This window comes from Ipomoea nil, unplaced genomic scaffold (genome assembly GCF_001879475.1).
Source record: "Ipomoea nil cultivar Tokyo-kokei standard unplaced genomic scaffold, Asagao_1.1 scaffold2283, whole genome shotgun sequence".
NCBI classification, from domain to species: domain Eukaryota; kingdom Viridiplantae; phylum Streptophyta; class Magnoliopsida; order Solanales; family Convolvulaceae; genus Ipomoea; species Ipomoea nil.
Genome location: NW_017618711.1, coordinates 910,539 through 923,944, shown reverse-complemented (window position 1 = coordinate 923,944; position 13,406 = coordinate 910,539). Strand labels below are relative to the sequence as shown.

The following is a 13,406-nucleotide window of genomic DNA, read 5'->3' as shown; positions in this document are numbered from 1 at the left end:
TGTGAAACCTCATTCCGGCCTTGAGCACATTTGTTTTCGGGTCGTACAATAATGTTGATTCATTGTCGTCATTTTGACCATAGAAGGTATTAAATGAAACTAGAGCATGGTAGTAAGGAATTTCATAATTGTCAAACCCTTTTTCCTCACCATCGCTCATCTTCAAAACTCGTTTCACGTGCTTCCTGAAATAACTCAATGTCGAATGAAAAGTGGTCATTTGTATCTTCTCCATCCTAACTATCTGAACTTTGTGAGAGTATCTATTTAGGCTCTGATTCCGTACTCTCCGATGATTCAATTGGGTGAGATGTTGTTGGCAAATACGTGCTACCAGAAGTGTCTCCACTACTAACATGATGTTGGGCGATTGAAGCACCAAAATTACTAAAATCTGCATACTCTTCATATGCACCAAAGGCTATAGGATTTGGAATTTAATTGTGCCGCAACATTTACTTTTGGGGCAACATAAACATGTAATTCACGAAACTGGATGTTTGTTTTACGAAGTATTGCCACTCTTCCGGCATTGCAATAAGGTATGCACTATGGGTAGGACCCATTGGAGTGTCGAAGATCAATCTTCCGGTTATTTTTACACCTTGTTCAGATCTTAGACCCATTGCATATCGTATCATAAGTACTACGACATCAAATCCATTATGTACATCAAGTGGAATGACAGTTTGTGCAGGACTTGTATAATAGAGTTGGGTGGGGGAGGGGGGCATTGCAAACTGACATATTTGACCACCCAAAAAACGTACAATGGATATGAGCAGATACTACATTGTAATAAATTCATTACCATTACCCTGATTACAATTACCATTCTTATTGGAACCAAACACCCCATAATCTAGGCCAAACAATAAGGCAAATTATGTTGTGCACACGGATGCAAAAACGGCGTCGTTTTACTTAAATAAAAAAAATCATTTTCGATTGCCGTTAGTTACGTAAACATATGTTCATAATTTTATAATTTCACATTCTGGATTTATAGTTATCAAATTATGGATGTGTAGTTATGCAATTCTAGATTTATAGTTATGAAGTTATGGATGTGTAATTATGCATGCAATTCTGAATGTATAGTTATGAAGTTAAAATTTCACATTTTGAATGTATATTTATGAAGTTATGGATGTGTAGTTATGCATGCAATTCTGAATGTATAGTTATAAAGTTAGGGATGTGTTCGTAGTTATACAATTCTGGATTTATAGTTATGAAGTTATGGATGTGTAGTTATACAATTCTAGATGTATAGTTATGAAGTTATGGATGTGTAGCTATGCAATCCTGGATGTATAGTTATGAAGTTATGGATGTGTAGCTATGCAATCCTGGATGTATAGTTATGAAGTTATGGATGTGTAGTTATGCAATTCTGAAATTTATTTATTTTTTTCAAGTCGGACGTCAAAACGACGTCATTTTTGCAACCGTGTGCACCATTCATGGTGCATAACACTCCATACAATAAAATATTGGCCTAGCTAGACCTGATGCATAGCCCAAAATATGTTTATTTTTTTTAAACATTTAATTTTTTTTATTCAATTTCTTTAGTTTTGACTTATTACATTTTTATATATTTATATAGGGAAAATGGCACTTTTTCCCCCTAGTTATATACTTATAGTCATTTTCCCCCCTCACTTATTTAGGTAAGCACATTAGCCCCCTCAATTATTTTAAAAGTGGTGATTTTTCCCCCTGATATATTAAATTGACATTTCTACCCTTAAAGTAAACATTTTATTTATTTTACTTCTCCAACAAATTATCGCGTATACGTAGGGATGACCACGGTTCAGATCAAACTGAACCGGACACTATAGCAATTGAATTAAAAGTTTCCGGTTATGATTCAGATCTAGAACCTAATATTTGGATTTCAATTTATTAAAATTATGAATAAAAAAAATTGGATCTTGAACCGTGAATCGGCGGTTCTGGATCCGGTTCGCGATTTTGAACCGTCTTTATTTTAAAATTTTATTTTTTATTTTAAATAGTCTAAATTCAACAATAAATGTATTTTATTTTTTCAGTTCGGAACATGAATCATCCGTTCCGGTTCGCGATTTTAATAAACTCTAAATATCGAGTTTCGATTCTAAATTGTAATTGGAATATTTCGGTTTGATTGCTATAGTGTTTGTTTGGTTTGAACCAAATTATTGTCATAATTTGTTGGAGAATGAAAATAAATGAAATATTTATTTTAAGAGTAAATATGTCCATTTAACATTTTAGGGGGAAAAACAACCACTTGAATAATTGAGGGGGAGAAAGTGCTATAAGTATATAACTTAGGGGGAAGAAGTGCCATTTTCCCATTTATATATTTTGATTTCAATTTCTATTTACTATCAAACAAAAAGACTTCTCTTAAATTCATTACCACTACCCTGATTACAATTACCCTTCTTATTGGAACCAAACACCCCATAATCTATAATAATAAGGAATAAGGATCAAATAGGCCATCGAACTGCACACAACACAATAATACAATTAGGCCACTGAACCTAAAAAAACAACAATTAGATCCTTAAACTAACTATTTTCTTGCAATAAGTCTAATTTGTAAGTTTTCTAAGTTGCTAGCAGGTCACCTTTAATTTAAAATATTTATTTAAAAATTTTTAAAAACAATAAAACAGATCGTCTCCGGCCATGGATTCGTCTCCATGGCCGGAGACGTCTTCGTCTCTGGCCGGCGACGAAGATAACTTCTTCGTCTCCGGCCGGCCAAAGACGAAGAGGTCTCCGGCCATGGAGACGAATCCATGGCCGGAGATGATCTTTTTTTTTTTTTAATTTTAAATAATTATTTTTAAAAATATTTTAAATTTAAAAAAAAATTAAATTAAAGGTGACCTGCTACCAACCTAAAAAACTTACAAATTAGACTAAATTGAAAGAAAATGGTTAGTCTAGGGATCTAATTGTTTCTTTTTTAGGTTCGCTGGCCTAATTGCATTATTGTGTGCAGTTCGATGGCCTATTTGACCATTATATGTAATAATAATAATAATAATAATAATAAATAGAGATTGGACTTGTCAAAAGGGATATGTTAACGTTTGTTAGGGGAAAAAGTAGAGCCTGTGTGAAGAGAAACGCTGGCAGCTTGACCAGATTAGTACTGTAATTGAGGTAATTTGGCTTGATTGGCGTCTGGCAGACTGGCATTATATTGACCTCTGATCTACTCCAAGTCAAGAAATAAAGATCCTCAGCAGTTTGGCCTTGAAGTTGACACTATGCAGCATTTATCATTATGGATGGTTTCTTGGTCTGAGCCAGAAATATGGATTCCAATCCTAGTCTTAATTCATTGCTCTCAATCATTATAACCCTCATCTTGGTCCAGGCGCCGGCGGCAACTTTCTGTCAAAATAATGAGTATGTGAGCTGCGGTGACTCATTCAGCTGCGCCAATATAGAAAACATAGGCTACCCTTTCTGGGGAGGAAGCCGCCCGGCCTACTGCGGCCACCCGGCTTTTGAGCTGAACTGCAGTAATGAGTTCCCAGAAATCGCTATCCGATCAGTACAGTACAGAATTTTCAATATTAGCAACCAGTCACAGACTGCCAAAATTGCCAGAAATGATCTGTTAAACAATATATGTCCCTGGCATCCTCAAAACGCATCCTTGGACTTCAACCTCTTCAACTACGTTCCCTCTGGCGATCAGAACATCAGTCTGTTCTACGGTTGCAGCACCGTCGAAAAGCCTGCTCTCAACTGCAGTGAACCCAATAATTCCACCTTCCTCTGCAACAACGAAAACCCTCCCCCCGTCGTTGATCCATCTCGTGATTCTGGTCCAACTTCCCACCTCTTCAACTGCACTGAATCGAATGGCGGCAATTCCAGCCATTGCAATATCATTATTAAAAACCAAGCGTCCTTTGCTTCGATTCCCCATATCTTCAACTGCAGTGAAGGCAATTCCAGCTTCGGTGTGTATGGCCTCGGAATAGGATCATTGGACAATGTAAGGTGCGGGATTCGGGTCGTTGTTACTGTCACTCAAGGAGCTTTTGAGGCTTTAGGTAATGCTTCAGAGGAGTTGATAAGAACATCCATGGCGAGCGGTTTTGCTGTGGAGTGGAAAGTAAATAATAGCTTATGCGAGGAGAGCATGAGGTCAGGGGGACGATGCGGCTCCAATGCCAATCTCATTTCAACACAATTTGTTTGCTACTGTGCCAATCCAACTTTTTCATCCACCTGCACCAACATTCGCAGTCACACTAATGGTGGTAACAATGGTATGCTCCCTGCCCTTTTCATTGTCCTTAGCTTCCTTATCTCTTTACTTACTCTTTCACCTCAGTATAAAAATTTCATTAATTTTGCAAATTCAAAAGTTTCTCCAATAGTCAGTCTGTGATTTTGATTGAGTTTTTGAATCCAGAACATAGAAATTAATAATCTTCAATATCAACAATGGATTTACAGAATGTATTTCCTCTTGCAGAATCTAAAAATGGGCTTAGCATTGGTGTGAAACTTGGTCTAGGTAAAGTAACCACCTTTCCTTCACATCATTTTTTGTTAATATGATGCTCTGACCTTCTTTAATTTCAACCTTTATATGCAGTTGCCATGTTTGGCTTACTGGGAGTAGTGCTAACTTCAATGCTTATAATCTGCTTCTTCAAAAGGAGAAGTTCCTGGAGAAAGGGAGACAAAATAAAAGAAAAGAACATAGTTACTCTTGTAGAGTTCTGTTATCAAAAGAAAAGAGCTTTGGTCTATAGATTCATGCCTAATGGATCATTAGACAAGTACATAGGCAACAAGGGGTCCCAAAATAAGAGTTATTGTCAGTTGGAGTGGAAGACATTGTACCAGATTGCAATTCGCATTGCTCGAGGACTAGAATATCTGCACTGAGGGTGTAACACAAGAATCATGCACTTTGACATTAAACCTAACAACATTCTTTTGGACAAGGATTTCACCCCCAAAATCTCAGATTTCAGCCTGGCAAAACTGTGCAAGAAAACGGAGAGCGTTGTATCACTATCAGTGTGCGGAGCAAGAGGAACAATAGGATACATTGCTCCAGAAGTTGTCTTCAGAAGCATTGGAAGTGTGTCACACAAATCCGATGTTTATAGTTATGGCATGACGGTTATTGACATGGTGGGAGTAAGGGAGAATGTACACGCGGCTCAGACGAGTGACTTATATTTCCCGAATTGGATATATGAGCATCTGGAGCAAGGATTAGATTTCAGTCTTGAAGGCATCAGAGATGAGGAGGATAAAGAAATGGCAATGAAGATGATGTTGGTTAGTTTGTGGTGCATCCAAACCAATCCAGCAGACCGCCCTTCCATAAGAAGAGTGGTGGAGATGTTGGAGGGAAGCATTGAGTCCTTGGAGATTCCACCTAAACCATTTTTCTGTCCTCCAATTCATGACTCACTTCACCCGTCCCCTACATCATCAGTTACCACAGAAATCTTATCTGAGGCAAAACATTTTTATTATATAAAACTATGAATAGGTTAAAAGATCAACACTGTCTACTACTTAACAAACAAATTAATGTGTACCCCAAAAAAAAATATAATATCCACATTTTAATGCCTACATTGACTAGTATTGATAACTTAAGTCAAGAAATGACGTTTCTCATCAGTTAAGCAAAGTTTCATGATCAGAATTCAGAGCTAGGCAGATAGCCAATTAACCTCAGATCCCAAAGAAATATGGATTCTTCCAACCCCATCTGTCCAGCCTTGTTTGTGTTCATCATCTTGTTAATCCAAACGCCGGTAACTTTGTGTCAAAATAGTGAGTTTGAGACCTGCGGTGAGGCATTCAGCTGCGCCAATATTGAAAACGTAGGCTACCCTTTCTGGGGAGGGAGCCTGCCGGCCTACTGCGGCCATCCAAGCTTTGAGCTGGACTGCAGTAAAGACTTGCCGGAGATTACAATCCAATCGGTGAAATACAGAGTTGTTAATATCAGCAACTGGCCGGCGCAGACGGCCACTATCGCCAGAGAGGATTTGACAAGCAATATTTGTCCCTCCAATCCTCGGAACGCATCCTTGGACTTCAACCTCTTCAGCTACGTTTCTTCTGGAGCCGACAAGAACATCTCCTTGTTCTACGGTTGCACCATCACAACCTTAACCCGGGTTCCATTGGTTTCCAACCTCTTCAACTGCAGTGAAGCGAATTCCAACTCGACCGGAAATGGCCTCTGGTCGCCCAGTACTGCAGGATTGCCCAATAATAACATCAAGTGTGGGTTTGAGATCTTTGTTACTGTGACTCGAGAAGCTTTTGAGGCTTTAGGTAATGCTTCCCGGCTTGCTTCGGAGGAGGTCATGAGAACATCGGTTGGTGGTGGTTTTGCTGTGGAGTGGAAAGCAAATAATAGCTTATGCGAGGAGTGTAGAAACTCAGGGGGAATATGCGGTTCCAATGCCAATCACATTTCAACACAATTTGTTTGCTATTATGGTATTCCTTTTCCTTCTCCCTTTTCTATCACATTGGGTTATAGAAATTTTGGTTAACTTTCCTACATACTAAAAACACTTGGAAATTTTTTCTTAAAATAACTAGCTATTTTGTGGTATAAATTTAATTTTAGTTGGATCAACTTCTAATTTTTTTTTTTTTTGGGTTGACAAAGAAAACCCATAGCCACTATGTGAGAGTAGGCATGGGTAAACTCGCCCTGTAACCCTAGCCAACAAAGAACCACAAGGTCCATATGGGTTTAGCTCACAACTGGTTTAGTATGCAGTATTTGAGAGAAGAGACCAATGTTCAACCTTTGCAATGGCAGTGCGAGAATTATGCTCAAAGTGGACAGATCCCTTGTGCACATCAGCATTTGGCACTGTATACTGAGTCATTGAGTCACCGTGAATTACATCCTTCCAAATGCTCTGTCGGGCTGGGGTGTTGGGGGCCATTGGGGTTGGGGATTCAACCTTTTGGGAGAAACAAAGTACCACAAGCAAGTAAACCAGTCTAAGTTGCGCATAGCTGATCGGTCCAAACCAAAAGGGTTGGATTCAAACTCGTGACTTTGTGGTTACAAGTTTGTATCCTTAGTCATCTTGGTTAGGGTTATCCTTGGATCAACTTCTAATTTGGATCGGGTCGATGTGAACTCGAGTTCTTCTAATTGAGATGTTTAATTTTGATGTATTATACGCACAAATGAAAAATGGTTGAATGATAAATTGATTCTCAAAGTGTACATATTTGAGTTAGAAAAATAGAATTGAGAATGCTAAGTAACTTTTGTCAAAAATGAATGGGGGCTTAGTGGCTTACATTATTATATATACAATTGCACTTTTTTAATGATTTGAATTGTACAACATAAACTTCTGTCATCTTCCTTGACTACATATAGTCTTTTGAGGACCTGGACGCAAATAATGCCCAAATTATTTCTTTAATAATTTAGACTATTCCTAATCTCAAGTAGCGATAATATTTATTTGTATTTTGATTCTTTTTCCATGTAGTGAAAGTGATCATTGTGCATAACTGTAACCCAATTCATATTTTAAACAGTCATTAATAAACGCAATAAGTTTAAACTAAATTAATTAAGGATAAAAAGTAAATATTTTATAATGTTTTGTGCTACGGGCCAGCCAAACGGATTCTTAAACATTGGGGGTGTTTGGCAAATGATAATAGTTGATTAAGTTAATTGATAGTGGATTGAATTAGCTGGTTTGACCAATAACTCATGTATTAATTAGCTTGTAAAACAGTGTATGGTAAATTTATTGTTACTTTTAGTTGATTGTATGTAAAATGACTTATAAGGACATAGACATATTGTGCTAATTTATTAAATCTTAAATTACTTTTATAATTATTTATTATTATTAATATTATTATTATTATTATTAATATTATTATTATTATTATTATTATTATTATTATTATTATTATTATTATTATTATTTGCACCCGTGCGATGCACGGTCATAAATAATAATAATTTAATTAAACAATAACATAATAATAATAATAATAATAATAATAATAATAATAATAATAATAATAATAATAATAATAATAAAATGAAGAAAATTTATCTATAGCAAATTATTTAATAACAATTAACATTGAAATTGTATTACACGTTATTGAAAAAAAAAAAATTGTATACAACATTTTTAGTTGTATTCAAAGATTGTCCATTAAAACAAAATTTTTAATCACATTGAATTACTTACTCTTCAAAGTGCTATGTACATTTTTTATTTTACCATGATTAAAGACAAATTTTCTCAAAACAAACCCACGTGCGATACAGAAAAATGCTAAATATAGTATAAAAATTACTATGTATATGAATTTAATTCATGAAAGTTCATACAATAATGCTAAATATAGTATAAAAATATATGAATATAATTCATATTATTTTCTATATGAATATATATATATATATATATATATATATATATATATATATATATATATATATATATATATATATATATGGATTAATATTTGATGCACCGTCGGTGTATAGATGCTATACACCGGCGGTGGAATGAGGAGATGACACATCATTAAAAATAAATTCAATATTAATCACGTCCTTTTTTGTAAAATATCTAAAATTTATATTATTATTTTTTAGGAAACTCTTTTATTTCTAATAACAAAATATATCTACTTTCCTAAATATATTTATTACTTAATTATTATATATATCTAATTATCTGTACTCAAAAATATATATCTAATTATTAATAGGATTAATAATAATAACAATGCACTGCTGAAACCTTCGAATTAACCATGTAAATAAATTTCCTATTGTTAATTCTAATATAAAAATAAATTCCTATTGTTCATTCTATTGAAATTTAAAAATAAATTTATCTTTGGACACTAAAATTAAAGAATTCTTAATTAAAAATTGTAATTGATATATAAAAATAAATTTCTAAATTATTATATTTATAATTACGAATTTTTGAATTTTAATTAACAAAAACCATTGGATTTCCTATATCTATCTTTAACTCTTAAATATATTTAAACCTCTAAACTCCTAAATTTATGTGGAATACTAAATTTAATGAACGATGTGGAACACTATTTGGCATAACATACATTTAATGAATGATGTGTATCTATTTTCATATGATTTTATTTTTATTTTTATTTTGCATAACATTTTTAACATGTATTTCCTCTTGCAGAATCTAAAGAAGGGCTTAGCACTGGTGTGAATATTCCTTTTGGTAAAGTAACCATCTTTAATTTCCATACAAAACATTTTGGCTTGTTTGGTGAACTATAAGTATACAGAATATAATTAAAATAATTTCTTCCTGATCAAGCGTGAGATCGAGCCACTACTGATTTGTGTATTACTGTTTTGCATAACATTTTAACATATATAATTAGATGTGCTACCAGCATTTACATTTAGAATGTAACCCTAATTTCAACCTTTATATATATGCAGGCTATCTGCTTGGCATATTCGGAATAATACTAACTTCAATGTTTATATGTTGCTGCTGCTGCAAAAGGAAGAGTGATGAAAGCCTAGAAAAAATTGAAGCATTCATAAGGACTAATGGATGCAATGCTACCAAGGTATATACTTATTTGGATATAAAGAAAATGACCAATTCATTCAAAGACAAAATAGGCGAAGGAGGTTTTGGTAGTGTATACAAAGGAAAACTGCCTGATGGATGCCCGGTAGCTGTGAAGCTATTGACCGACACAAAGGGGACTGGAGAAGATTTCATAAATGAAGTTGCTAGCATTAGTCGAACTTCCCATGTGAACATTGTTATTCTTATGGGGTTCTGTTACCAGAAGAAAAGAGCTTTGGTCTATGAATTCATGCCTAATGGATCATTAGACAAGTACATAGGCAACAAGGGGTCACAAAATATGAGTTGTCTGGAGTGGAAGACGTTGTACCATATTGCAATTGGCATTGCTCGAGGACTAGAATATCTGCACAGAGGGTGTAACACAAGAATCATGCACTTCGACATTAAGCCTAACAACATTCTTTTGGACAAGGATTTCACCCCCAAAATCTCTGATTTCGGCCTGGCAAAACTGTGCAAGAAAGAGCAGAGCATTGTATCGCTATCAGCGTGTGGTGTTAGAGGAACAATAGGATACATTGCTCCAGAAGTTATCTTCGGAAGCATTGGAAATGTCTCACACAAGTCCGATGTTTATAGTTATGGAATGACGGTTATTAACATGGTGGGAGTAAGGGAGAACGTAAACGCGGCTCAAACGAGTGACTTATATTTCCCGAATTGGATATATGAGCATCTGGAGCAAGGATTAGATTTCAGTCTTGAAGGCATCAGAGATGAGGAGGATAAAGAAATGGCAATGAAGATGATATTGGTTAGTTTGTGGTGCATCCAAACAAATCCAGCAGACCGCCCTTCCATAAGAAGAGTGGTGGAGATGTTGGAGGGAAGCATTGCCTCCTTGCAGATTCCACCCAAACCGGTTTTCTGTCCTCCAACCGAGTTCCCTCAGCTGTTCTCTACATCATCATCAGTTACCACAGAAATTTGATGCAAGAAAGGGTCCATAATGTATCAAATGAGGATTTTAAGTTTGGGATCTTATGACATAATATCTAAATATACTGCCAACCTGCTGTTTTCAACAAAGTAAAAATGGTGTTTTGTCATGCAAGAACAAATTTGATAAATATTCATAACTCTCATACAGAGTATTAGAGCTGAAATCATCCATTAAATAACGAAACCGTGTAATATTTTTTTTTTTTTAATTAACGGAGTACAATATGTAGATATTGTTGTCTCCTGATCAGTATGGCTAGTCTTAGTATAATTGTGTAGGTATAATAATGATTAGGTTATGGTATGTTAATGATGTGTTTGAAAATCTAAAAAATGACTTCTGGAAAATGAGTCATTTTAAAAAAAATATTTTTTTCTCTAGTGTTTGGTTGAATTTCATAAAATTGTCTTAGTGTGTTTGGATCATTTTCTAGAAAATGAGCAGAATTGTATTAAAAAAATCAATATTGTTATATATATATATATATATATATATATATATATATATATATATATATATATATATATATATATATACATATATATATATATTTTAAAAAAAAGCAATGGTTTCATTAAAAAAAAAAAAATGATTTCCGAAGCTAGAAACCAGATAATCTGCTTTCTGGCTTCAAAAACCAAAAACACTTTTGGTTTCCAACGGAAACCAGAGGAGAACTAGATTTGGTTCTCCACGAAAAATAACGAAGAAGATGGAGAATAGGTAAAAAATTGCTTTGGGTTTTCCAGAAAATGACTTCCCCAGAAAAGACTCATTTTCAACCAAAAAAAAAAAAAGTAAATGAATTTGTTTTCTCTTGGATTGAAAATCAATTTCCGTTGACCATCATTTTTCCCCTCCTTGTCAAACATTAAAAATCCGGAAAATATTTCTGGGTTCCAAACACAACCAATGAGAAGGAGAGCAGAAGTAAATAGATTGTGGTGATCAGGAAAAGCTGAATTGTAGGGTGGAGTTTATGCATTTATTCAAATAGGTGGAAGAGACCAAACAGATCAATTAACTAGCCAAATTAGCTTAGTCAGACACTCAGATTAATTAAATACAAGGAAAATGGCATGTTGAACGACATTCGGATCATTGCATATATATACTATGTTATTCTATTCCATGTAATTAATACAATGGGATGATGTATCATATTTATATAGGGATGAGATCTCGTGAAAACACTTGTCCAAGTAAAAATTATGGACTAATCTCAGCCGTTAATATAGAGAGGAATAAGGGTCAAATAGGCCATCGAACTGCACACGATAATGCAATTAGGTCACTGAACCAAAAAAATCAATAATTAGGTCCCTAAACTAACCAAGTAACCAATTTCAAACAATTCTTCCAATTTCAAAATTTCCAACAGGTCAACAGGTCATCCTCCCAAATTAATTATTTTTACAAAAATAAATTTAAAAAAATAATTATTTTTAAATTTAAAAAAAAAAAAAAAAAAAAAAAAAAAAAAAAAAAACAGACTCCCTGGAGACGAAGAGTTTCTTTGTCTCCAGCCATGGAGAAGAAGAAACTCTTCGTCTCCATGCCCGGAGACCCGGCAGTGGAGACGAAGAAACCGGCTGGAGCCGGTCATCTCCGGCCGGTCCTGTTATTATTTTTTAAAAAAAAATTTAAATAATTAATTTTAAAAATTTATTTTTTAAAAAATGATTTATTTGGAAGGATGACCTGTTGGAAACCTTCAAATTGGGAGAATTGTTTGAAATTGGTTAGTTTAGAGACTCAATTGTTGGCTTTTTAGGTTCAGTGGCCTAATTGAATTATTGTGTGCAGTTAAATGACCTATTTGACCCTTATTCCATATAGAGATCAACAATTGTATCATTTTAGTGTTGATTAGTGTATTTTTACTAGTACAAAAAGAACAAATAAATATGAGTTCAGGCTACCATTTTTTATAGGTAATATATTGTTAAATGAAAATGTGCAATGACATAATCGTAAATAAATTTATAAGAAACTGGAACCCTTTTTAAACAAAAGATATACCATTTCTAAAAAAAATCACATTAACTTTTCACGAGAAGTAATGAACAAAAGATGTAATGGTCATGACATTTTTATCGTCATTATTGTTTTATGTTACATTTGTATATATATATATATATATATATATATATATATATACATATATATATATATATATATGTTGTATCATTATATTCAAAGGATGATGATGAATGAGAATTGTCACTTTATCTCTACATGTTTTCTTCTTCCTTTCATTAGTATCGTTTTCTGTTATGAATACTCCGATGATGGATACGAGCTTAAGGTTATGATTATAACACGAAAAAATGAGACAGAGGAAGTGGAGTATACATTGGATTATATATGCTAGTCCAGTTAAAATATGAGTCTAATTTGATTAGGTTGAAAAATAAAATATTGTAATCAAATACTTGGTAATACTAATGAGTTTAATTAAGAGAAGTCTCTTTGTTACCATTCTTATTGGAACCAAATACCCCATAATCTATAATAATAATAAAAAATTTAAAAAATTAGAGGTTAGTTGGACTTGTCAAAAGGGAAATGTTAACGCTTGTTAGGGGCAAAAGTAGAACCTGTGTGAAGAGAAACACTGGCAGCTTGACCAGATTAGTACTGTAATTGAGGTAATTTGGCTTGATTGGCGTCTGGCAGACTGGCATTATATTGACCTCTACTCCAAGTCAAGAAATAAAGATTCTCAGCAGTTTGGCCTTGAAGTTGATACTATGCAGCATCATTATGGATGGTTTCTTGGTTCG

General features: G+C 34.0%; 4 protein-coding genes across 4 annotated transcripts; all 4 read left to right on the top strand.

Annotated features, from left to right (window-relative positions):
• Nucleotides 1-3,328: 3,328 nt before the first annotated feature.
• LOC109151146 (LEAF RUST 10 DISEASE-RESISTANCE LOCUS RECEPTOR-LIKE PROTEIN KINASE-like 2.1) lies at nucleotides 3,329-4,420 on the top strand. The gene has a single exon (XM_019299064.1). The coding sequence runs from the start codon at nucleotides 3,329-3,331 to the stop codon at nucleotides 4,418-4,420; it is 1,092 nt and encodes a 363-aa protein (XP_019154609.1).
• A 56-nt stretch (nucleotides 4,421-4,476) lies between these two features.
• LOC109151145 lies at nucleotides 4,477-4,926 on the top strand. Its single transcript, XM_019299063.1, has 2 exons — nucleotides 4,477-4,549; nucleotides 4,631-4,926. The coding sequence occupies exons 1-2, from the start codon at nucleotides 4,477-4,479 to the stop codon at nucleotides 4,924-4,926; spliced, it is 369 nt and encodes a 122-aa protein (XP_019154608.1).
• Nucleotides 4,927-4,944: 18 nt separating this feature from the next.
• Nucleotides 4,945-5,541, top strand: LOC109151144 (LEAF RUST 10 DISEASE-RESISTANCE LOCUS RECEPTOR-LIKE PROTEIN KINASE-like 2.1). The gene has a single exon (XM_019299062.1). The coding sequence runs from the start codon at nucleotides 4,945-4,947 to the stop codon at nucleotides 5,539-5,541; it is 597 nt and encodes a 198-aa protein (XP_019154607.1).
• A 108-nt stretch (nucleotides 5,542-5,649) lies between these two features.
• On the top strand, nucleotides 5,650-10,669 carry LOC109151143 (LEAF RUST 10 DISEASE-RESISTANCE LOCUS RECEPTOR-LIKE PROTEIN KINASE-like 2.1). Its single transcript, XM_019299060.1, has 3 exons — nucleotides 5,650-6,564; nucleotides 9,246-9,287; nucleotides 9,515-10,669. The coding sequence occupies exons 1-3, from the start codon at nucleotides 5,751-5,753 to the stop codon at nucleotides 10,606-10,608; spliced, it is 1,950 nt and encodes a 649-aa protein (XP_019154605.1). The 5' UTR covers nucleotides 5,650-5,750; the 3' UTR covers nucleotides 10,609-10,669.
• The last annotated feature ends 2,737 nt before the right edge of the window (nucleotides 10,670-13,406 follow it).

Excerpts from the sequence above, each read along its gene's own strand:
- LOC109151146 (XM_019299064.1), top strand. The coding sequence starts at position 3,329 with ATGGATTCCAATCCTAGTCTTAATTCATTGCTCTCAATCATTATAACC.
- LOC109151145 (XM_019299063.1), top strand. The coding sequence starts at position 4,477 with ATGGATTTACAGAATGTATTTCCTCTTGCAGAATCTAAAAATGGGCTT. Across the intron at positions 4,550-4,630 it reads TGGTGTGAAACTTGGTCTAG|TTGCCATGTTTGGCTTACTG; the intron begins GTAAAGTAACCA and ends CTTTATATGCAG.
- LOC109151144 (XM_019299062.1), top strand. The coding sequence starts at position 4,945 with ATGCACTTTGACATTAAACCTAACAACATTCTTTTGGACAAGGATTTC.
- LOC109151143 (XM_019299060.1), top strand. The coding sequence starts at position 5,751 with ATGGATTCTTCCAACCCCATCTGTCCAGCCTTGTTTGTGTTCATCATC. Across the intron at positions 6,565-9,245 it reads ATTGGGTTATAGAAATTTTG|AATCTAAAGAAGGGCTTAGC; the intron begins GTTAACTTTCCT and ends TTCCTCTTGCAG. Across the intron at positions 9,288-9,514 it reads TGGTGTGAATATTCCTTTTG|GCTATCTGCTTGGCATATTC; the intron begins GTAAAGTAACCA and ends ATATATATGCAG.